The sequence below is a fragment of the Miniopterus schreibersii genome (genome assembly GCF_964146895.1).
Source record: "Miniopterus schreibersii genome assembly, chromosome: 20".
NCBI classification, from domain to species: domain Eukaryota; kingdom Metazoa; phylum Chordata; class Mammalia; order Chiroptera; family Miniopteridae; genus Miniopterus; species Miniopterus schreibersii.
In genome coordinates, this window is record NC_138122.1 from 25,824,474 (window position 1) to 25,848,021 (window position 23,548).

At 39.4% G+C, this 23,548-nt stretch overlaps 2 protein-coding genes across 5 annotated transcripts in view; one reads left to right on the forward strand and one right to left on the reverse strand.

Moving 5' to 3' along the window:
• Window positions 1-1,750: 1,750 nt before the first annotated feature.
• RSRC2 (arginine and serine rich coiled-coil 2) lies at window positions 1,751-18,184 on the reverse strand. 2 transcript variants are annotated; one of them, XM_081122605.1, is made up of 10 exons: window positions 18,020-18,184; window positions 13,721-13,877; window positions 12,390-12,433; window positions 9,815-10,005; window positions 8,722-8,925; window positions 7,469-7,591; window positions 5,292-5,371; window positions 4,133-4,365; window positions 3,557-3,646; window positions 1,751-2,735 (listed from the first exon to the last, which is right to left on the reverse strand). In XM_081122605.1, the coding sequence occupies exons 1-10, from the start codon at window positions 18,023-18,025 to the stop codon at window positions 2,556-2,558; spliced, it is 1,308 nt and encodes a 435-aa protein (XP_080978731.1). In that variant the 5' UTR covers window positions 18,026-18,184; the 3' UTR covers window positions 1,751-2,555. The 2 variants fall into 2 exon arrangements, with proteins under 2 accessions (XP_080978731.1, XP_080978732.1); XM_081122606.1 differs by lacking the exons at window positions 13,721-13,877; window positions 18,020-18,184 and adding an exon at window positions 11,547-11,624 and having other exon boundaries at window positions 9,815-10,027; window positions 12,390-12,409.
• A 274-nt stretch (window positions 18,185-18,458) lies between these two features.
• KNTC1 (kinetochore associated 1) overlaps window positions 18,459-23,548 on the forward strand; it is a 47,111-nt gene continuing 42,021 nt past the window's right edge. For 2 of the 3 annotated variants that reach the window (XM_081122703.1, XM_081122705.1), the window contains exons 1-4: window positions 18,459-18,525; window positions 20,595-20,765; window positions 21,780-21,900; window positions 23,211-23,326. In XM_081122703.1, the coding sequence (XP_080978829.1) occupies window positions 20,637-20,765; window positions 21,780-21,900; window positions 23,211-23,326 (366 nt within the window). In that variant the 5' untranslated portion in view covers window positions 18,459-18,525; window positions 20,595-20,636. Of the gene's footprint in view, window positions 18,526-19,410; window positions 19,530-20,594; window positions 20,766-21,779; window positions 21,901-23,210; window positions 23,327-23,548 lie in introns of all 3 variants that reach the window. The other variant, XM_081122704.1, reaches the window with a different exon arrangement.

The following is a 23,548-nucleotide window of genomic DNA, read 5'->3' on the forward strand; positions in this document are numbered from 1 at the left end:
ATAGAAGGGTCTGAAATTAAAGCTTTCTAACGAGGCAATTCATGGCAGGTAGTCAGGTCCTGGGCAGGTATCTTTCTTGACAAAGTTCAATCTTTACCTTAACTGAGCCTATCTTACTGTCTTTTTGCATCGTGATAACATACCTTTGGAATGTCAGGGTAATTTCCTTTTTCCAGACCCCTCAGGGCACAATCTCCCACTAGAGCAGGAGACTACAGAGTCCCTCATTATTATCATGTTAACTGTTAACGACCCTATATCCACCGACGTAAAAGGAATGTGTGTTCATTTGTTTTACACCAAGGTTTAGGCTTCGACCTCTAGTCAGGATACACACAAGAAGCAACCATTGAATGCATAAATAAATGGAACAAATCAATGTTTCTTTCTCCCTCTCCCCCTTTCTCTGAAGTCATGAAGTTTTTTAAAACATTTAAAAACCACACATTTAAGTGTATAATTAAACCTTTTGGCCTATGGAACTGATTGATATATAAAACAGAACTTGTTTCCATCTCCTTCCACCAAATACTTCTTAAGTGGTATTTTCTAAACTTGCAATAAAGTTCACCCAAGTTGGAAACCTCATCTGAATTACCGTTTTCCTGAACACCTATACACAACTATGAAATCCTACCTTACCTTTCAAGTTAGCCTCAAACCCAACTGCTCTCACACTGCTCAGCACACCTTGCCTCAAATAGTGTGGTCTAATCTTTACTGCCCTGCTTCCCCACCATGTATCTCCTGGACAGCAACCATCTTCCTGTTGCTTACAAGGGTAAAGCCAGAACATCCATCATGGAGCACTAGGCTTTGAAATATAAAGCACATGAACAGCCAGAAAAAAAGGGGTAGCAAAAGGGTTAATAAAATCTATGGAATACATCTCCCCTATAAACTTATTTCCAATTGAGTGAAGCAGTTTACTGGCCTCCCAACCTTGGACTCCAATAATTGCTTCTTAAAGTTTAATTATACAACTTAAAATTATCAATGTCTCCCTCTAGATCTGCACTGTTTAATATGAATATGGTTGCCCCTGGCTACATCTGGCTGGGCCCAATTAGGATGCGTCAAAATGTAAAATGCACACTGGATTTAAAGCATTTTGGTATGAAAATAATGTAAAATATTAACTAAAAATACTGATTACTTGTTGAATTATTTTAGTTGTACTAGTCTCACGTTTAAACTTGGCTACTAGTTTTTAAATTGCTGCAGTAGATGAGTGCAGAATTCTTTCTACCCATGTCTTTCATTCTATGGCAAACTCCTAAAATACTGTAGAGAAATACAGGAAGCAGTTAATGCGGGCTTTTGTATCCACTATGCCTTAAAAGTCCATGAAAATTTTAATGAAATTGATTTAAGAAGGTATACACAAAACTGAAAAATGAATCTGTGATGCCAAAATGAAAAATCATGGTGTCATTTCCCTATAAACTTGATTTTGTCATTGAAGCATGAAGCCATTTCTCTACAGAACTACTGTACTCTGGAAAAAACGAATTTAAACATTTACCAAAATAAGTCTTCCCATGTTGTATTGTGCTACTACATCGTGGCGATCTTTCCCAAAGAATTTTTCCAGGGAAAGCTAATGAATTACAAGTTCTGTAGTCCCCTCCCCTCACCAGATTTATGCCCTAGTCAACTTAGTAGCAAAGTGGTTTTCTAATGGTGTAGTACTTTAATTTACACTGGAGAAGACTTCAAAGTGATAATGAGTGAAGGGCATACAAAGAACTTGTTATAAGGCACTTTATTAAAATAAAAGTGCTTACATCCCTTTAAGGTATTAGTCTATTTCCTGAATAACATATGGAATATTTAACAAATACTGTACACCAATTCTGTCCCTTGTAAGAGTAGGAAAACAGTATTGTTTTAATAACTTTGCTTACTCCTAACTTCCTTTTACATTTTTGCTCACTATGGTACTGCCAAAGCTTTTTTTTTAAAGAAAGGAAATTTTAGCAAGTGTTTTCTAATAGCAATTGCAAAATGCTACAGAAACCATAAAACAAATTAAAATAATTCCAGGTAACTTAAATTAACACCAGTTTTGAGAAAACCATTTTTATTATCACCACCACCCAGCTCATTTGTGCTGGTATGTACCAAATGGCCAGATCGTCTATACCAAATGGCCAGATCGTCTAAAGAACATCTACATAACATCTTTCATGTTTCAAGAGATGAAAATAACTGTACAAGGTTAAGTACAAAAGTACACAAGACAGCGGACACAAAAAAACCCATGTATGAGATTTTATCCCACCTGCAGCTTTTATATATATTTTGAAAGTAGAATTCATCAACTAAAAATATTGTCCTTCTATAGTCCTGTCAAATTTAATGGAAGTGGGTTTAACCTAATTACAACACTAACACCAGTATCACTGATCTGATATTTACAAAAAATTGTTATTTTTCAATAAATTAAAGTCAATGCAACACCCATGCAAGCTAGAATGCTAGCTGTTTGGTGAACAAGGACCTGACATCAGAACCGAAGTCTAGAAAGTTCCAAACATTAAGTGTGATCCTTCTCAAACTGCATCCATTCCTCGCATTGACGATGTGAAACCCAGTCCCATTCCTCTCTGGGTGTGGGTCTGTGACCTTGCCATTTCATACTGAGCATCCAGATTTCTAAATACTTCTTCCTGTTGCTTCAGAGTCTTGTAACTTTCTTCATCGACTGAGCTACACCCAGCTTCATCTTCACTCTGAACATCAGATAGAAAACATTATCAGAATGAATTCAGGTGGGAATAAAAAGTGCTTCTCTCATGTCACAGCACCAGTAAATTACATATTTAGGATACATATTTGACCTCAATTACTTTGCTTCATTCATTCATTCAGCACCGATCCTTTCCAGGTACTGGGATGTAACAAAAGTCAACCTCACTTTAGTGGGCATGACTAAGAACACGCAGAACATGCCAGACAGCGTGTGAACAGCCAGCTCAGTGCAGCTTAGTTAAAGTCAAATATCCCTTCAACGAAGAACCAATTCCCTTAGTGATGACCAATGTCTGAGCATTTGTGGACCTTTCCAGGTTGTATGAAATCTAACACTCTCTGTATTACACCTGACTCAGCAAGAACTCAATTTTCTACATTTAAGAAAAAGCTTTCTTGAAACTTTAATAATCAAGAAAGTTCTACTCCACCAGGTACAATTAACCTTAAATGAGCAGTATCTTTTTTAAAAAGCAAATCCATTAATTCCTTTTTACAATTTCATTTTTACTTACAAACAGAAGCTTATGATCTGGAACAATGTTCATGTAACGTATAAATACACAGTAATAATCAATAAACCTGTTAATTTAAGTCAAACAATTTGTGTTGTCAACTAGTGATAACAATGTATTATTATTTTAGTTAATTCTATAAAATTAATCTGGAGAACAAAACAAAAAAAGAAAAAAGGTACCCAGAGTTGGCAGACACATCACTGAAATGACTTTGAAGCTGAGAATCAACATGACCCTGAAAATACAAGTTAGTATGAACTTTAATAAAAAGTGTATATACTCACCTTAATACCCATCAATTTCCTAAATTTGACGTTTTGGTCCTTGTTTCCAAAATTCAATTTTTCCCATATTTCAGCAGACTGGGATTTGTCCTATTAAGAAACAGTAAACTTTTAGAATATATAAAATTTAAATATATTTTACTAGGGTTTTAAATCTTTCCATAATACAAAAAAAAAAAACAACAAAAAAAACTTTCCATAATACATAGTATAAAGTAAAAGAAACAATAGCATTAATGACATTCTATCAATGAAGTTTATAATGAATTGTATTAAGATTTCTATTACAGAGTAATGGAAGCAAAGAAATGAAAGTACATCATAATATACCTTACAAAACAACCTAAGCTAGGGAGTCTTTTTCCTTAATAAATACGTAATATTTCTGGTTTGCTTTGGAAGCCTGAACTACATCATGCATTTCCTTTCAGTAATAAATAACTGTGGCAAACTAAACTATTCTAATCAGGTTCTCAAAAAAAAAAAAAAGCAAACTAATTTTTTCCAACTCAAATTTGTTTTTCTAAACAATTGCTCATTAGGAATAAGTGACAAAAGGGGAATAAAAGGACTTACCCCCTCTTTCTTGCCTTGCCAAAGCATTTTCCTTTTTTTCTCTTGTTCAGCAAATTTCATTGGATTCACAGCTGCTGGGTTGTAATAGCTAGGTACAGCTATTCCGGTCTCTGCCAAAGCTTTAGCCTGCAGGGCTGCCATTTGAGCTGCCATAGCTATCTGAGGAGTTACTTGCGTTCCTGATGCCAATAGGGCAGCAACATTGAGAACAGAACCTCCAGTAGCTGCAGCTGCTGAAAGAGGAGGTAAGTAGGACAGAGCACTAGGTTATAAAGCAAAAGAATTTACCAACATTTAAGGAATGTATTTATCGATATCTGTATTTCTATATATGATCCCCTAAATATAACTTCATTTACTTCTTGAAAATGAAGAGAATTCTACAAATAGTAAAAAGGTATATGATTTCAATGGACATGAACTTCGGTGCTTGTAGTTAAACTTATAAACAATACGAGATTTTATTTGTATGGTTCTTTAACTTACGAAGTTATTTCAGGTTATTTCACAAACATTTAAAAATATTAAAACAGGCACTACCCACATTTAACAGATACTAAACAGAAAGACTTCAAATTACATTTTTCTGTCAGTCCAGAATACAAGCTTAAAAAGTTCTCTAAACTACTAACATCATCTTGTAAAATTTTAAGTTTTTAAAGTACCACTATTGACTAGGAATGTAAAAACAAAACCAAAAACAAAACACACACACAAAAGTCAACCAAGCAACCAGATGAAAAAAAACCCCCTCCCAGATTACATTTCATATAATTTTACAGTAAGCTCTCTGATCACGTTCTATCATTCACAGCCAATAGGCTATGTCTAAAAACTTGATTTACTAATACATACTCCAGTTCAAGCCATCACCGTTAATAAACTGCATTTCCAAAATCATAACTGAGAGACACGTGTAGTGATAGCTAAAGTGCTATGTGAACAAAAAGTCACTATTTCCTTGTCAAAATGATCTGCACAGACCAAATCAGAAATATAAACGCATAAAGATTTTATGAAGTAGGAAAGCAACTAATAGAAAAAGATGTGACAGCGTACTGGTGGGTAGTAGGGCTCCTACGTGACTTTATTCCTATTACTTTTCTGAACTTTTCAAATTTTCTACAAAGAAACACCACACTTCCGTAATAAAAATTACCTGCAGCTATTTCTTGTTGTTTCTGTTTCTCAACCATTTCCTTTTCTCGTTGTTCTTGTAACTTCTTTGCCCTTTCCAACCTGTCAAACAGCGTGCAAATAAATTTAAAACAACATAAAACCAATATTTATCTTTGTATTTCTCAGTAGGTAAAAAGTAGACACAAAACACTCTATCTAGAATTTTAAATTATGTTTAATACTTTCCCAAATTGATAGCTGCATGTGGGGGGAAAAGGCAATCACTCTTAAGATGCTATCAGTCACAGGTAAGCATTTTTAAACTGGTTATAAACACTTTTAAATTCACTAAAATCAAAACTGGAATAGTTTTAACACAGTTCTCAGAGTGTGGCTTAAAAATAAAAACAATTCAGTCTTTTTATCAGTGCTGGTTACAGAAGAAAGGATTAAGTGAAATCTTGCAAATGACACTGAGCACCGGGAGCCTTGGCCCACATTAAGTAGGAATGATGCTGACAAGTGTACCAAATGCTTCTCAGGGAGGCCGATACACAATAAGGCCAATCAGCATGCAGACAATGATTTTTGCAGTTAAGTAGACTTTATTATACAGCCTTCAAATTAAAATAAAAACAAAACCACCCAATCCCCTCCAAAACAGGCACACAAACCCCAACTGCCAACCTCTATGATCTAATAAAAGGAGGGGGGACTCAGTATTAGGAAATTACTTTTTAGCACCTGAAAGAATTTATCATTAGCAAAGGAACCGGAAACATGAAACACAAATTCATCCCCCACCAAAATAAACACACATTCTGGCTCACATTAAGTTCACTAACTAACACACACACTAATATGCTGCCAAGTCAGCACCTACGCCCTACATGGCAAACCCTAAGTAATACTACCCTCGTAACGAGTTCCTGAAAGAGAAACCCTTCCTGGAAGAATTCCCTCATTCACCAAGTACAAATTAAATGCCGCGCCTTTGTTCTCTGAACGGAGTATCAAGGCACAAGGACTGGGGGAAAGGTTTCGTTTCCTTTGGGGGGCTATGAGTAGTAAAACACAGTGGCAGTAAGCTATAGACTAAAAAGAAAAACTTAGAAATCAGTAAGCTTCAATTTTAATAAAATCCAAAAATTAAAACGTAACAAACTTGTAGTAAATAAGAATAAATTTCATGACTTAAAAAAATACCGGTCAGAGTTAATGGACCACAGTTTCAAATACTGTGGGAAATTATTTCCTAATTCTATTGATCTTAGTTTCAGAATGAAAATATGCTTGCCTACTACTGGTGCACATTTAAAATGGCCACTGCAAGTCTGGAATTGACACCATTCACTAAGGTGAATGGGATGGAGGAGGGGTGAGCTCACACCTTTGCTGCTGCTGCTGTTCAGCTGGAGTTTCTGCCAGGCTGGGTTCACAGGGCAGCAGCCCGTCAGGTTACATTGTGACAACTGTATTTTTGTAATGGAAAAAAAAAAAATACAAACTCAATTTCATAAAGAAAAAAAAAAGTCAAAATCAAAAGAGTATAGTTTTCAGATATGGGAAAACCTGCAAACAAGGACTTGGATTTAGCTTTATTTCTTGCCTCTGGAGATGAGGCAGTGCTTTTAATGGTTTTTCGGATTTCAGTCAGGTAGCCCTGCTGTGTGTGGTCCCACTATCACTCGTTTCTGAAACATTAAAAATTCAGAAATATGATGGTCTCCTTCTGCTCTCAGCAGTAAAATTTGGAAGGTCAAATAAACTGGTTTATAATAAGAAAACCACCGACAAAATTCTACTTGTTTCAGAGATTCTTTTCTTGAGGAAGAAAAACAAAAGACAGCCGTTTTAGAGCAAAATCAACCAAGTTCCTAAATCCCATTTAAGACTTAAAAAAAGTTTCAATTCCAAACTAAAAATATTTAGGATTCTAGTGTTGAGAAGAATGAATCAGTTAATCATGAAGGGGAAAAGAAGAACTGCTGCAGACTCGCAATCTTTCCAGGTGTGCAATAAGTAAATGTTCAGAATAAGAATTAAACCACTTACTTAGTTCTAGATCACAAAGGCGGGACAGACAGCATTCATGGCTAGATTTAACTATTTCCATTATCCTCTGACTGCAAGCACTCATTTTGTCCACACAACTGAGCATCTACTTCAAGTCGAAAAGGAAAAAAAATGCATCAAATAAAAAGAAAATATACACACCTCCTAGCTAAAGCTTCTTGTGCATCCATTGCAGTGTTTCTGCCTCTGAAGGGAGGTGGGCTAGGAGTTCCACTTAAACTTCTGCTAAATCTTCTCGGTTTTTCAATTCTCTTCTTTCTATCTCTGTAACAAATTGTATTTTACATGTCTCAGTATGGCCAAGTAATAACAACTTTGTTGAATCAAACCAGTTATATTTACATGGTTCAACAAAAATCAAACTGCACAGTAAATACACTCTGAACCTTTTGCTTTCTGCCTGTCCTACATCTTCCACGATATCCTAAGTGCCTGTGTATGTGGCTAATCTTCTAAGTTCATTCAACCATCCCTATCAGATGGACATTTAAGTTGATTCCATCTCACTGTTACACCCAGAGTTGCAAAGACTTGCCTTGTACATTCTACTTGAGGTCATTTTCTGCTTGTGTAGGTCAACATGTAGAATAAATGCCTAGTAGTGGATGAATAGGTGCAACGGTCCCAGTCCACTTTTATCTATTATTTGTCTATTATAGACTAACTTAGGCAATAAAAAAATTAAAAGTTTTTCCATTATTTTAGTATCAATATATTTGACTATAGATATAATGCACTATAATAATCTTGAGTAGAGAACATATTCTCTGAATATTAAGAATTAAAGATCCCTACCCCCCATGCTCACTGTCTTGTCTCAACAAGTTAAAGCCTCCTCTCAATCAAGACAGATTTGAATTAAGCTCATCTTTCTTAAAAAATTCAATTTACTGGGGTCACATTGGCTAATAACATTATGTAAGTTTCGGGTGTACAATCCTACAATGCATAATCTAAGCTCATCCTTTTGGACATCTGAGACAGTATACACAGTATGGTGGGATAAGCACATACACTGACTTTACATTCACACACATTTGGGACCCTGTCCTAGTTTTACCGTTTAGTAACTGTGATTTTAGGCTTCTGGGCAGTTACTCAACCTAAGTTCGATGAGTCTAGCTCACAATACAGTTGTGATTATAACATAAACATGATGAATTCATTTACCAAACGATAATAATTTTAAACGGGACTATTCACATCTAAACTTCACAGCAATCTGATAAAATTTTACTATGTAAGAATGTTTTACAAGTATTTAGATGTGTCCTTTCTGGTCAGGATGTGATTATTCTGTAAATAAATTCTGACCCACAATTTATTCTCAGATTGACAGAAGACACAGCCTGTGAGGGGCCTATTTGATTTTAACCAAGAAGGTGAAAACCCACCTGCTTCTACTCCGCGTCCTACTCCTGCTTCTAGTCCTATGCCTGTGCCTTGATCTTGAGCGGGAACGAGATCGGATCCGACGTTTTCTCTCCCTGCTTCTGGATCGAGACTTCTTCCTCTCTCTGCTTCTGGACCTTGACTTCTTCCGCTCCCTACTCCGAGATCGAGACTTCTTCCGCTCCCTGCTTCTACTACGATGACGCCTGAAGTTAAAGTGCACACATTTGTGGTTAGAGGTGTGTCTTTTCAATTACAGACATTACAAACTAGTTACCTGTAGTGTCTGCAGTAAAGGTAATAAATTATACTGCATTGTGTACAAAAAAGATAGTCTGAGGTTTTCAATGGAAGGAGTTAAACAAAAAATTGGCCTTTGTTCTTGATGTCTCTTAGCTAACACAGTGAAACTATAATACAACAAAAATGCAAAGCATCCTATCCCAATTTAAGATTAACAGTTTAAAATCTACTGCCTTACTAAAGTATTTATAAAATTTAAGAATATACTTAATCATGTTACCCTACTGTGGAAAATTTTTGACCAAATCTGGTACCACATATTCCCCAAAGAAATCTCCAAACACGTGTTAAATACTGGCTTCTTAAAAAACAAAAATCCCAGAAACCTGAGCTATGATCCAGTATCTCAAGTCTTTTTATCTGCATCTCTACCACAAGAGAAAACCTAGATTAGAATTTAGCAGCAAATAGATCCTACATCAGCAATATAAAAGGGCTATTATATTGGCTTAAGTTATATAAACGTAGTTTAGCAATATAATTTTTCACTGCAAAAATTAAATACATCAAGAAGTTAAAAGAACATATAGTCACTAATTGAATAGGTTAAGTACAATCAGCCCTTACCCCCTCAACCATTTTTTTTGCCTTTATCAGAAACCAAAGCCCAAAAGACTCCTATTAGTGGACATTAGTGCACAAAGGAATAGATTGACTTAGAGAAAAAAGAAGAAGGAAAAGATGAATCAATGTTCTAATTAAGATTTGGGGGCAGTGCTGGGTAATAAGCAGCTTTATGCAGCTCTGGAGTGCTTCAGAAGGCACTAACTTACAAACACCAGGACCAGTTACCTTTCACGAGACCTAGACCTTGAATGACTTCTGCCTCTTGATGATTTCCTTTCTTTGCGTTTGTGTCTGTCCTCACCATTTTCAGATGAATTTAGTCGCTCTCTTCCTTTATCAGAAGAATGTTCTTTGTCATTATGTTCCTCAGACTTGTGTTTCTTGGAGGATTTATCTTTGGATTCATGTCTTCTTGCCTGTTTTAAGAAGAAGTTGGTTCTTTCAGGAAAATAGTGCAACAAAGAGAGTTAGTATGGGTATCAGTAGACAAAAATGTTGTGATGCAACATTAGTAACCTTAGGAGTATGTGGTAAACTTAAAAAACGATCTAGCTTCACATTACCCACATGTTGCAGATGTAATATTGCTAATTTTACTTCTTTATGAATCCCAAAATGCAGTTTCCTCCCCCAGATATTTTCAATACCACAATTAAAACAATTTAATGTTGAATTATGAACCTCTAATGTCTCTTTTATCTAAATAAGGGAAGTACACATGTATCATAAATTTAGAAAATTTTCCAACAAACCTTTTAGATGAACAGACCAAGTACATACATCAACTTCTAAATCCAAAGTACATAATGTTATTTGACCTTTAGTTAACAATAAAGATAATAAGGACACAAAGAAATGCACCAGAAAATGCATTTCAAATTAGGTAGCTAAGTAAAACTAATTTTGCTATTAATATTTTCTGCAACTTAAAATTACTTTACGCAGAGTTGATGTGTCCTTTTTATAGCTATACTGCCACATCCTCTCTAAAAGACGGCTCTTGACTTTTCTCCCAATGTCTAAACTGTGCGGCAGTCACTTTTCATCGGGCAATATCCCAACAGGCTTGGAGTTCTATTACAGTTCATGTACCTAGGACAGAAAATGGCAACCGTATCTGTTTTAATTTTTATAAAATCAACCTAGGCATAACATAATCCCTATGCCATTACACAGCACACACCTCTCCCGTATCTGAAAACCTAAAAACCAAGGCTCTTGTTTCCACAACATATGCATTCAGAGACTGAGCTAACTGTATGATCAAGTCTCCACCCTACACTCATAGTTAACTAGAAGTATGAAACGTTAGACTTCCCCACATTAATATTTGTCAAATCCACCTTGTAGCTAAAGCTTAAAATCCTGGACACCTCAGAATCACAATTTAAAGCCAGAAGGAAACTCAGACCCTCTAATTCCTCTCACTTTACAAGTAACTATACTAAGGTCTAAAGTCGCAAAGCTACACGGCAGCAGAGCTGAGCCCAGGCCCCACATTCTCCTGATGCTCAGGCCACTGCTTTTCTACAATAGGACACTTATTTCATGTTTCCCAAAACAGGCCATAAGACATTTCTTTACACTGAAGATTAACTTAAAAACAAAAAAGATGGCCAAATATTTTAAAACATGCATGATGATATATCTGAAAATGATCATACTTATGTAATTTATTATTCTGCAGAAAAATAAGAGACCTGGAGACACAGCTAAATTTTAGTTTCATTGCCAGTTCTCTGTAACATGAGTTCATAAAAAAATATTTCTTTGACTTTGCCATACAGCAGCAAACTGTAAAGGTGATTAAGTGGTTAAACTTCCAAAGGTTTTAGAGTTTATTTCAAACCAGTTTTTCACTTGTAACATTACTATTAATTTTTAAAAAACCATTAAAACCCTTAACTGATTTAAGATATACTTAAGGGAAAGAGGAGTTTGAATGACTAATAGTTACCTTATCATGAAGTAGGCTTATTATTTTGCTATCTGAGTCTGCAGCGTCTTCAGTTCAGTCTCTTCGCGCATTAGCACGCTGAGTATGATTTATTATAGAAATGTTATCATGTGAGCTAAACAAAATATTCATTTTCACAAAAACTCTCCTAAATTAGAAATTTAACAGAGCTTCCATTAGGGGAAGAGGTGAAGTCCCTGCCCACATCTGTTTCAGGACCCTCGCCCAGCCCCCAAAGACTCTCTGCTGCTCCTGCTCACGTTTGGCTCCCTGTCTCCACAGGTGGGTCAGTTAACTCCTCCGCAATACAGCTGCTGCCTTTCTTTTCCTCAAGTATTGCTGTCACCGCCACTTTTCTAGCTGTCCCTCACACTGACACTTTTATTTCAAAATTCAATACCACTATTAGAGAAACAGAACTAGTTCACTAATGAAAAGAGGACTCTCATTACCTTCCATAAAGAAAAGTAGCCCACAGATATCTAGTGTATCGCTACTTAAAATCCTGAGTGGACATCAGGCATAAGGAGACTCGGGACCTCAGATTAATGGAAGCTCTGTGTGACAGGCCTAAAAAAACCAATTATATTCTTCATATGAAATTTTTATTGTGAATATTTTCACAACACAACAAAATTAAGTTTTTGAATGAATTTTTCATATAAACAACTATCTTCTTGAAAAACGATGAATCCAAATCATGCTTATTTTATAACTCAATTAACCTTTTAAATTTCAAGTTTTGGTACTTACCTTGACAATATTATATATTCACACACAAACATTTCTATCAGACACTTTACAAGTATTTAAACTGCCTATTCACTACAAAGTGTTAATTACCTCTTTGCTTCTGCTCCGGCTCCTGTGTTTTCTTCCTTCATTATCTGTGAAGACACACAAACATTCACCATAAACAGACACAGAAACATCTCAAACACAAATTCCAATACTCACATAAAGAACAGTTTCCAGTACATTTGACTAAAGATCCTACTTACTAGTCCTCTTGCAAAAGCTATTTTTTATAGCAGAGTAGGATTATTCTACTACATTAATACTGCACACATCTAAAACATACAAAGCAATCTGAACAAACCAGAATATAATCAAGAGGAAGAACTAAATAAAAAAGTTCCATGACAAGTTAAAACAGACATTGTCTTTTAGGTGGTAGAAGACTTAATATTTTACAGAACAATCTGATTAGCCTACCCATAGTGTTTCCTAGTCCATAGTAAATTTATAAAGAGGCTTATTAGAGGCTAACAATTAAGAATGAAAAATGCAAGAGAAAAGCAGGTTGAATTATATTTGGTGTAAGTAGTCAAAAGGATGTTAGGGTTTAGAAAAATTTCCATTCAAAATTGTTTAATACAGTAGTTTCAAATATGTAGATTAAAAAATTACATTTGAACTATATTATAAATGATTATCTGTGGACACAAAGGATAAAGAACTAGAGCTCAAGCCTTAAATCTTTTAAACTCCTTACTGTTCTACTTACATCTTCATTAAATAGCAATACTAGGTTTTTTTAAAAAAATAGCAAAACACCATGCTGTCTATAACACACCAGTTTATTTTTATATAAATAAGGTGCATTTTAAAATGCCAAACCTCTTGCTTCAGAAATATTCTAACATTAAGGGGGGGGGGGGAGTTTAAATCCCTGCTGGGTAGCTCCGTTGGTTAAAGCATCGTCCCAATTTGAAAAGGTTGCGGGTTCAATCTCCAGTCAAGACACATACAAGATATAAGAATCATTAAACGGGTGGAACAACAAATGTTTCTCTCCCTCTCAAAATTTAAAAAAAAGAAAAAGGTGAAAAAAATTTTTTAAGAAAGAAAGGCAAGGTTACGAATGTTCTTGTTGTAACTTACATCAAAGGATGTTAAATAAGTTCTTAGGGTTAACAAATAGTTACTATGACAAATTTAAACATACATTGTTGCCTTTGAACAAGTAAAAAAATTTCTATATTAGAGCATTTGTATTGCTCATAACTGAAAAAGTCCCAAGAAAATTACCAATGGACTTTTCACTATCCAACTCTGAACCAGGAACAACACATATTAATGCTATCAATAAACAGGTTATGTCTTGCATACTCTTACGTGGATTGTAACAACTGTTGGCAGTTTTTATTATCATCATTTCCAACGATTCATACCTGACTTTCGTTTTCTTTCTCTTGACCTTGATCGTGATCTTGAATAATGATGTTTTGAGGCTCTAGGAGAAACAGATACATCTGACTGCTCTTTTTTCTTATCAATATCTGGGGATGTCTTTTCTGGGGCTAGTCCATCTCGTTCTGTATCACTAGCCTAAAAGTTTAAAGAAAAATGATTGTAAGTCCTAAATAACATTTAAAATATTACCAACTTCTTAAAAGAGAGTGTGGGGAGGAAAGGTAGTCATCCTCAAATTTTACATAAAAAATATAAAATAAAAATCAATAAATCAGAATGGCTGATTTCCAAATAGCTAAATATGCTTTGTACCTGATAAATAGGCCTGAGTAAATCGAAATGATTAACCCAATACCAAAGGAATATGGGATTAATGTATCTTTAATTTTTAATCATTATTTTTATAACTTTGAAAACAGATAAGGGGAAGAGATAAGGGCTCCAAGTATTTCCAATAAAACATTCAAGCAGAGAAAATATAGTCCATTTTAAATTGTGTACTCAATTGGCCAACTCTATCAATACTTTTTAAATGAGCTGTTAAAGATTAAAGAAACTCAAGACTGTAAAATCTTAAAACTGCTAGCAGAAAGAATGCTTCTGAAAAGAGCAACAGAAAATTAACTTACCTATCTGAGAACCCAATCTTAATTTCATTAACCCTCTTTACTGAAAACAGCCCCTTGGCACAGTGCTGCTGCAAAATATGGTCTGCCTCTCCTCACATATGCTCTGGGCTATGGAAACATTAAGTTTTTTCTGCTTTAAAGCAGTTTGTAAGTTATCACAGTATAAAATTTTTTTTAAATTACAACAGTAGTCAAACTAAGTGTACACACTCTTTCCCACAGACTTGATTTACCTCAAAGAGGTTTCTTCATCTAAATTTCACTTCGTTTTCCAGTTTACAGAAGACAATTTCACTTGCCTTGCATATAACTACATAGTACTCAGCACAGAAATAAATCAATGTTTGAGGAGGAAATGGATTCTAGTTATTAGTTTTCCATTAAAAAATACTTGGGTCTCTGCTGAACTGAGTGGTCCAAATTACAAACAGAGTACCACTAAAAAAGAAATTGATTTAAATGAGCACAGAATAGTTAATATGCCTGGGGAATTGACTACTTAGGACAGGGGATGGCAAAATATGGCCTTTGAACTAAGAATAGTTTTTACATTTTTGAAAGGACTGTCAAAACAAGTGAACGAGCAAGTCAGCCAGCAAAGAATGTGACAGAGACTCTGTGTGGCCCACAGTGCCTAAGATATTGATGATCTTGTACTTTATGGAAGAAAAAAGCTGCATTGGATCAATGGGGAATCATTATAAATTTTCAGCAGAAAATCACCTAACAACAAAATTCTTCCCTTAGGAAGATTAGTTCAGAAAACAAACAGAAACCAAAACAAATGGAAAGAATTTTAATAAGTGACGTGGAAGAAGTTGCATTATTTCAACAACTATTTACTGAAAATAAAAATGTGCCAAAACTCCATACTAGACTCCAGGAATAAAATGATAAATTAAAAGGGAAGGATTAACGTTTTGTTGGGATTAAAGACATAAATTATGTGCTGAGCCCTAACAATGGTACAAAAAAAACAACCAGTAAGAAACAAAAGGAACCTGGCCGGGTAGCTCAGCTGGTTAGAGCATCGCCTGGACACACCAAGGTTTTGGATTCCATCCCAGTCAGGATACACATGAGAATCAACCAGTGAGTGCATAAATAAGTGGAACAACAAATCGATGTTGCTCTTTCTCTCTCTACAAGAAAGAAGCAACTAAACACCGGAGAGGCTCTCATTCAAGCATATGTGCCTTCCCAGTTTTCTACATATGAGTGATTGCTGGGACCATAAAAGTATGGTGCTGGCCTTGGCTGCCGAGCTCAGTGTGTTAAGAGCAAGGTCCAGATAGGACAAGGCTGAAGGGTCAGTCTCCGGTCAGGGCACATACAAGAATCAACCAACGATGCATCATCAGTAAGGAACAACAAACCCATGTTCCCCCCTCTCAAAAAATTGGTAAAATTAAAAAACAAATGTTATGCTGAAAAGCTTCCATCCCTTAGAATGGAGTTCCACTTTCTCCTTTTTAAAGTGGAACCCGGCAGCACTGGCTGACCCCCCCAAAGATGACCCTCTTCACTGTCCACGGGTAGCAGACACTGCATTGGATGATTACGGGTGACCCTGACTTTCACACCGGTCCTTTCCCTCTACCCTTCAGGACGATTTCAGATGTACTACGTGCCGGTAAAACTAACTTTGTAAATAAATTGCAAAAGCTGGAAGCACTGCTGTAGCTTCTCCAAGTGCAGCCTGGCCAGGAGGGCATTCCAGAGCCCCCGGCAAGCCGCTTTCCAGAGACCACGACTAGAGCTGAAAACAGCCTTCCCGCGGGGAAGCCAACCCCTAGCCGGGCAATGAACGTCTTCAGCCAGTGGTTGATGTAGCTGTACATGCTTCACGTCCCAGAAGACCGGGGAAAGGGAAGTCAGACGCCCTGGGCTTAAGGGAAGGCACCTGGTCACACCGGCTGCTAATTACACCCAACAGCCGTTTCCCTCGGTAAACACACCAAAGGGCAAGGCAGACAGGAATGACAGGCGGCCTCAGAGCCCCTGCAGCTCTTATTTCCACGAGGACATTTTACACCAGCACACGAAACTATCCCCTCAAATCAACCAGTACTAAAACTTCTCTAAAAATGTCTAAGCTTTATTTTGATTGGGGAGGGATCCCTCTATAAAAACCTTAAACGCCAACCGCAAAACAGCCCTCTGCACCCAGCGCTGGCTCCGTGCAAGGCCATTTCAGAATTTACATCTGGTTTAAAACCCCCTTAAGGCTCCAGACACAGCGCATGAATCTTTTTTCCTGTGCAAAGAAGGAAGCTGGATCCAGTACCAGGCCACTTCCCCAGGGAGTCACGGCTTTTTACTGGAGGAGGACCTGCGGGGACACACATCCGAGTTGACTTCGTTTTTTAAAATATTTGAGGCCAAGTGAAACACTACCTTATTTTTATTTTTTTACTTTAAGCATATCAAGAGGCCCCAAACACCATCTGAACAAAGGAAAACATTAAATCGGTTAGTTGCATAGATACTAAATAGCCTGCCAACTGTTTGAAACCTTTTTTTTTTTTTTAATCGGCTGTAAATCCCGTCGCTTCCGTGTTGGGGGAGGGGGAGGCCGCTGTAATCCCCGATGCCCCAATTGTTACGAGCAGGAAACTATGTATCTTCCACGACGCTTCCCAGCACTGCCCATTTCCCGAGATGAGAAAGCCCTTCCCAGTCAGCGCGAAGGAACGCGAAACGCCCGCATTTTTCCTTTTCACAGTTACTAAGTATAAAGAACGAGGTGATCGCCCGATACTGTAACGAGATCCAGCGGGACCGGGCACCACAGGCCCCAAAGCGGGCTTAACGTTCCGAGGAGATCCTTTAAGGGCTGCATTGTTTTTATTTTATTTTACTTATTTATTTTTTAACTGAAGGTGAAATGAGTCGCCGGGGACTTCTTCTGTTTTAAAGGAGCGGCCCGAAGACGGGGGCTTGACCCAGCCGCTCCCCCCACTTCAAACCCACCGCGTCGCGGGCCGCCCGGAAACGCAGCCCCCGCCCGCGCGCGCACCCCCGGAGCCCTTTCTCACGATTTCTGCCCCATTTCTGCCCCCTTTCCACCCACTCCTGCCCCGGGCCTCCCACCGAGGAACCAGCGAGGGTTCCCGCAGACCAAACGCTAATCGGAATTACGCAAACGAGAGCCCCCTTACCGGACACGATCGCTACGAGACTGCTCTTTCCACGGCCTGTCCCTTACCGGCTGACCCAGCGTTTTCCACACGACCCCGATCGCTTTTCTCCCCACCCCACCCCCGAGCCCTTCCCCATCGTGAACACAGATACTCCTAAGCCCTTAATGAAACTCCATGTAAACCACACTCTCCCTTCAGTGAAGGCAGGTGTGCGGGGCGAAAAGAACACAGAGCTGGGAACGAGAACGGAGGAAAGTTCTGGGGGGTGGGGGGGGAAAAAGACACCCCTGGCGGCTTCCCACCCCCACCCCCACCGACATCGACACCGCCTCGGTCCCCCTCCCTACGGCCGGCAGCCATGATGGCGGGCGCAGGAGGAGGCCGCGGCGCCATTTTGTCCACTCGCGCGCGCGCGCGCGGACAACAGCTCTGGGAGCCGTTCGCGTACCCTTTGAGAGGAGCCGAAAAACATCCCCTGGCTTCAAACTCTAGATTCGCCACCTACCGCCATAGTCCAGACTCCTGGCCGCTGGGGCGGCGCCTTTCCTTGCCGCTCTCAACAGTACACAGGTCGCCCTAACGCTTCGCCACAGACTAAATGGCTCGGGCGAGAGACCCGGATGGCACAAAGGGGGAAGAGGCCTGGCGCGTCGCACAGCTTGCTGGGAGGAAAGTGAGGTGATGAGAAGGCTGTCTATAGCAACGCGGACCGAGACGGCGATTGGTTGTTCTTTGGAAGGGGGCGTGTCAAGCCTAGGAGGAGGGCGGAGCCAAGGACACACCTAAGAGATTGCACCGCCCGGAGACCGGAAAGGGTGGGGTTTAGGGCGGGGCGACTTCCTAGGTGGAGCGTGCAGCAGGCTTGGCCTTCCCCGGCCGCCGTAGAAGGGGTTGGGCTTGGTCTTCTCCCGCCAATTCAAAGCCTCCCGGTGGAACCTGAAGAGTTTAGGGGCGGTTGCGGGAGTCGGAAAGGGGGGACCGTGAAGTTCAGCGCTCCGCTGGCCTTGGCGGGTGAGGAGGGGGAGTCGCGCCGCTGGAGGGAGCTGGGCGAGGGGGCGGGAGGGGGGTTCAGGTCGAAGTCGCGGCGCCCTCGGCGCAGTTAGGGGTGTTTCCCCTTCGCGACGCTGGTGGGAGAGGTTGGAGTCGGCTCCGGCCGGCCCGGCGCCCTGGCGCCCGCTGGCCTCGCTGCTGCTGTTTCATGCCGTTCGCTTCGCTCCTCAGCCCGCAGCCGGGGCGCCCTCAAGTTGGTCAGAGGCCGCCCCGGGGCTGCTTCGTGTCGTCCCCCTGCCCTGAGGATAAATAAGCCCAGGCTGGAGGTCGGGGACTCCCGTCGCCGCTCCTGTCCGCTCGGCCCCCGCGCGGCTCCGTTCCCGCTGCGGCTCGGCAGCCGCCCCGACTCCCGCCAGCCTCTCAGCTTTTTTTTTTTTTTCACTTCTGTGTCCCCTCCCCCCAGCTCTGCAAAGGTGGCTTCTCGCCCTTTCGGGTCTCGGCTCAGCTCTCCTCAGCTCCTTCCCTCCGCGCACAAACCCTCCCTCGGCGACCCTCCCCCACCCCCTTAGCGCCGCCTTGTTTCCCTGGAAACGCTTGGCACCGTGTGTCATTGTTTCTTCCTAGTGTAACAGTTCCTAGCCGGGCGCGGGCCTGCTTTTCTCCGTGTCTAGCTACGTCGTGGTTGACTCGCTTTAGGGAAAGGTGGCCTTGGCCGCCGAGACCCTGACCTGTAGGTGACCTCGGCTGTAACGCGGGCCGTCGCGTTGACTAAACGGGGAAAGCGTTCAGAACTCTCTTGCGTACTCGCTCACGCAGCCCGTGTGAACTGTTTCTATTTTTGCCCTTCCTGCAAGAGTAGACACTTCACAATGACAAAGCCCTGTCCTGCCTTCCCTGTTTTTACAGATGTGGGATCCTGAGACTCATTCAGATATTCACTCCCTCCTGTCCCAGTCTCCCACCTCCCACCCGCTGAAACTGTTGTCTATTCTGGCAGGCCTCCTTTCTGTACCCTTACACTCTTGGTAAGAACTCTTCCCCTATGTTTAAAAAGGTCCTCTAATCTCTGTTGTCCACCTGGAACTAATATAGCATTGTATGTCCACTGTAACTGAAAAATTGGGGGGAAAAAACTCCAATGACCTTCAATTACTAGCCCAAATATTACTGCTTCCGCCAGTACAAACTAAATTCGCTAACCCTTAACACTGAGTGCTTGCCATGCATCAAGAATTATTTTGTGAACATTTAAAACTCCTAGAACAACCCGTCAGGTAGGTACAGCTATATTCCTGTTCTATAGGTTAGCGAGTTGAGAAACAAAGATTAAGTTCCTTGCTAAAGGACAAGTCAATGTGAAGGAGCACATAGTCTGAAATTGTTCCTTCCCTGCGCTGTCCCAACCATAGATTTTAAAACATAGTCTGTTAGCATGTATCAAAACATTTGTAAGTATTCGGTTATTGTTCCCCAGCAATCTTAAAGCCTTAATCCAGGGATTGTTTCTCATTTTTCATCTTCGTATTCTCTGCTCTCACGCAGACCGCACATAGAATGAGTTGATAGGATGGTTAAGAGACTTTTCTAAGATTACAGGTATACTCTTTGGTTCATTCAAAAACCTAATCCAGTATTTTGCTCCTCCCCTTAATATTATCCTTTATTGTACAATACTGGAAATATTAATGACTTTTTTTTAAGTTCATCTGGAACCTTGTCATCCTAAAATTTCCCGGTCTGACTTCAGAACTTTTGCTGTTTATTGCTATGCTGATTAAAGGTTTATTTCAAATGAAACCTTGTTATAATTTCAAGCGAGGCACACAAAATACTAGAAACTCTAGGATTCATTGATGATATCAGAATTGTTTGTGTTCCTAAACCAATATGTGCTTATTTAGTGATAAATCATAGCTCTAGTTCCATTTGTCTTATTGGTCCAAAGTATCTAGTGACTACAGAAATAATATGAATACAGAAATGTCTCTCTTTATTGATTCATATTTTGGATACAACCTTTTCATTTCCCAAGAAACTGGATTCTGTTAAACAATATAAATGGGTCTCTATAATTTTGCATGTTGTCACAGGGAAGGCAGTGGTTCCCGAATCAGGAAAACAATCTCAGAAACATGTGGAATGATATTGAGCTGCTAACAAGCGATGATACGGGAAGTGGGTACCTAGGTGTCGGATCAAGAAAAGAACATGGAAGTGCTTTATATCAAGTGGATTTGCTAGCGAAGATCTGCTCCGAAAAGGTAATGGTTCTGCTGCTGTTTTTGTTCACAAAATTCTTACCGAGTTTTTGGTAGGCCCAGTAGCTACATAGTAAATGTTTTGTGAATGAATATAGCACCCTGTCAGGTAATCAGGGTTCAGTCTCAAATTATTAGGAATTTCCATCTGCATCCCTTATATTAAGATTTGTATTTCCAAACCAAACTTACCATATTGAGAAGGAAGAAATAAAACTGTCTTTGTTCTCACATGGCCCTGATTATCTGTGTCGAAAATATGAAAGAATCAACACGGAGACTACTGGAATAATAAGTGATTATAGCATGGTTGCAGGATACAAGGTTAATATGCAAAACTCAACAGCTCCCCTCTATCTATACCAGCAATGAACAAGTAGAATTTGAAATGAAAAATACAATCCATTGAAATCTTTGTGACCTTGGATTAGGCAAAGCCGTTTTAGGTACAATGTTAAAAGCACAAGCAATGGAAAAATAGATAAATTGGACCGTAAATGTATATTACTAAGTGAAAGAAGCCAATCTGAGAAAGCTATATACTACGTGATGTGATTCCAGCTATACTGTATGACGTTCTGGCTGAGGAAAAGACAGTAAATAGATCAGTGGCTGCCAGGTGTTGGGCTTTGGCAGAGGGATAAATAGGCAGAGCACAGGATTTGTCATGTAAACCGTGTGCTTCGGGTGAGACTTTATGCCAGTACTGGTTCGTTGATGTCAATGCCCCGCTGGCTCCTATAGTCATAAGATCAACTCGTAGGAAAGCAAGACTTGTTGTTTGGGAATCCTTTGTCCTTTCCTAGCAGTCCTGGGCTGTTTCCCTGATTTGGACTGTGAGTGGATTCAAGATACACCACACAAAGAAAAGCTCAACTAGTTAGACACATGAGTTAAAGAAAAAAGGGCCTGTCAAGTTTTCAACTTGGGTACTTGGGACTCTGATGATACTGTTGATCGGTACTGTTAGGCGTGTATAAAAATGTCTTAATTTAGTCATGCTTTTCCCTCCCACAGGCCTCATTAAATCCAAAGATAAAAGCTTGCAGCCTAAGTGATGGATTTATTATTGTAGCTGACCAGTCAGTGATACTCTTTGACAGTATTTGTAGATCCCTTCAGTTGCAACTCATATTCGGTAAGTCAAGCATACAGTAAAGCAATAAAATAAATTGGAAGTCAAGTACTTGCTGCCAGTTTCTGCTGCATTGCCTTTTCTCAACTCCATTGCTTCTAAGACTTGAGATCAGACTAATTTCAAGAAATGAATCTTGAGTGCCTCTTTTTTGTGCTGAGTTACTAGACTCAAAGAATGCTGGAGTGAACCCTTCTCAGTAGGTTGAGGGGAAACATAAGGTAAAGCAATAGTTTACTTCACTTGCGTGGCTTTTGTATTAGAATACCAGTTGAGCCTAGTGTGTTCAGGTATCTAAATCTTGTACATAATTTCAATATCACCAACGGATATTTGAATACATTTAGAATGTATAGCACCATAAGAAGTTTTTTCAATACTTACAAATTCCTCATTGAGTTAAAGAGCTTCAAGTATATGCAGATGTGGACTTAAGAGTAAATTTTGAGAGGAAGATGGCTGTTGAAGTGTTTGTGTAACAACTGAGATGACTGAAAAGGAGGATTGCGTGTGAGAATGCTATCTTTTTTAATCCATCCCCATGGATATTTTTTCCATTGATTTTTACGGGGGGCGGGGGGGGACTCCAACGAAACCTTGCGCACACTGTGGAGCCAGACGCTCCTATTTCGTGGGATCTTAGCATATCTACCCTGATGGGTCTCCAGAATCCACAGTCTCACCAATGAAATAGTGGGCTGTGTGAACGCAGGATACATTTGTATGAAGGTACTGCTACTGAATAATTTCTGTTCTTAAGCCATTTCCATGCTACTGCTTCTATCCTTCCCCCTTCCCCTCTCAGCTTGCATGTCACTGCCCCGGCCTCTTACACGAACAGCAAGTTCACCTTCAAGTCTCTGTTCATGTCTCACCTTATCAAAGGGGGCAATCTGGGAGCACTCTAAACAATACCGCAGCGTGCACAGCTCTTCTGCGCTCTCTCTCCCTGCTCTGCGTTTTCTTTTTTCCAGAGAATTTATCACCTTCTTACATGTCACAGAATGGGTTTCTTATGCTCAGTTTATCATCCGATACCTGCCTTGAAGTTCCAGCTCCGTGAAAGTGAACCTCACATTCTCAGCTATGTGCAGAAGGCCTAAAACAGTGCTTCATGGGGAAGCGCCCAGTAGTAAATATCTGTTGACTGATGAAGAGTCAATAGCATTCTTTTTTATTTTAATCACCACTTTAAAAAATAATAATAATACTTAAAAGAAGCTTGCCTAGTTGACTTTTAATGACAAAGTTTACAACTTTTCGTATTGAAAATAAACATTTTCGAAGGAAGCCTGTAACTTTGAAATTTTCAGACTCAGAAGTGGATGTAGTTGGCCTTTGTCAAGAAGGAAAGTTCCTTTTGGTTGGGGAGAGGAGCGGCAACTTGCATTTTATCCACGTAACGTCAAAGCAGACTCTGCTCACGAACGTAAGATCCTGTCACGTTTTTTGGTTTCATCACCTAAGCTCTAAACGATCTGTTGCGCAACTAAAACTTGAGTGCACCATTACTTAATTTGTGTTTAAAAGAATAATGTTCCTTTACGTTAAACGTAAAATTCATGCCTTAGAAACATACAGAGTAAATGCCAAGTTGTAAAATTAAGCTTTGCGGATATTCTTATTAGTAGGCTTGTTCAAGATAGTTTTC

What these genes read in the sequence shown, in the direction of transcription:
- RSRC2 (XM_081122605.1), bottom strand. An exon ending in GCCGGAGCAGAAGCAAAGAG is followed by an intron (nt 10,006 to 12,389) that starts GTAATTAACACT and finishes TTCTTAAAACAG; the next exon opens with GCAAGAAGACATGAATCCAA. An exon ending in CAAGAAGCTTTAGCTAGGAG is followed by an intron (nt 5,372 to 7,468) that starts GTGTGTATATTT and finishes GCTGTTTGACAG; the next exon opens with GTTGGAAAGGGCAAAGAAGT.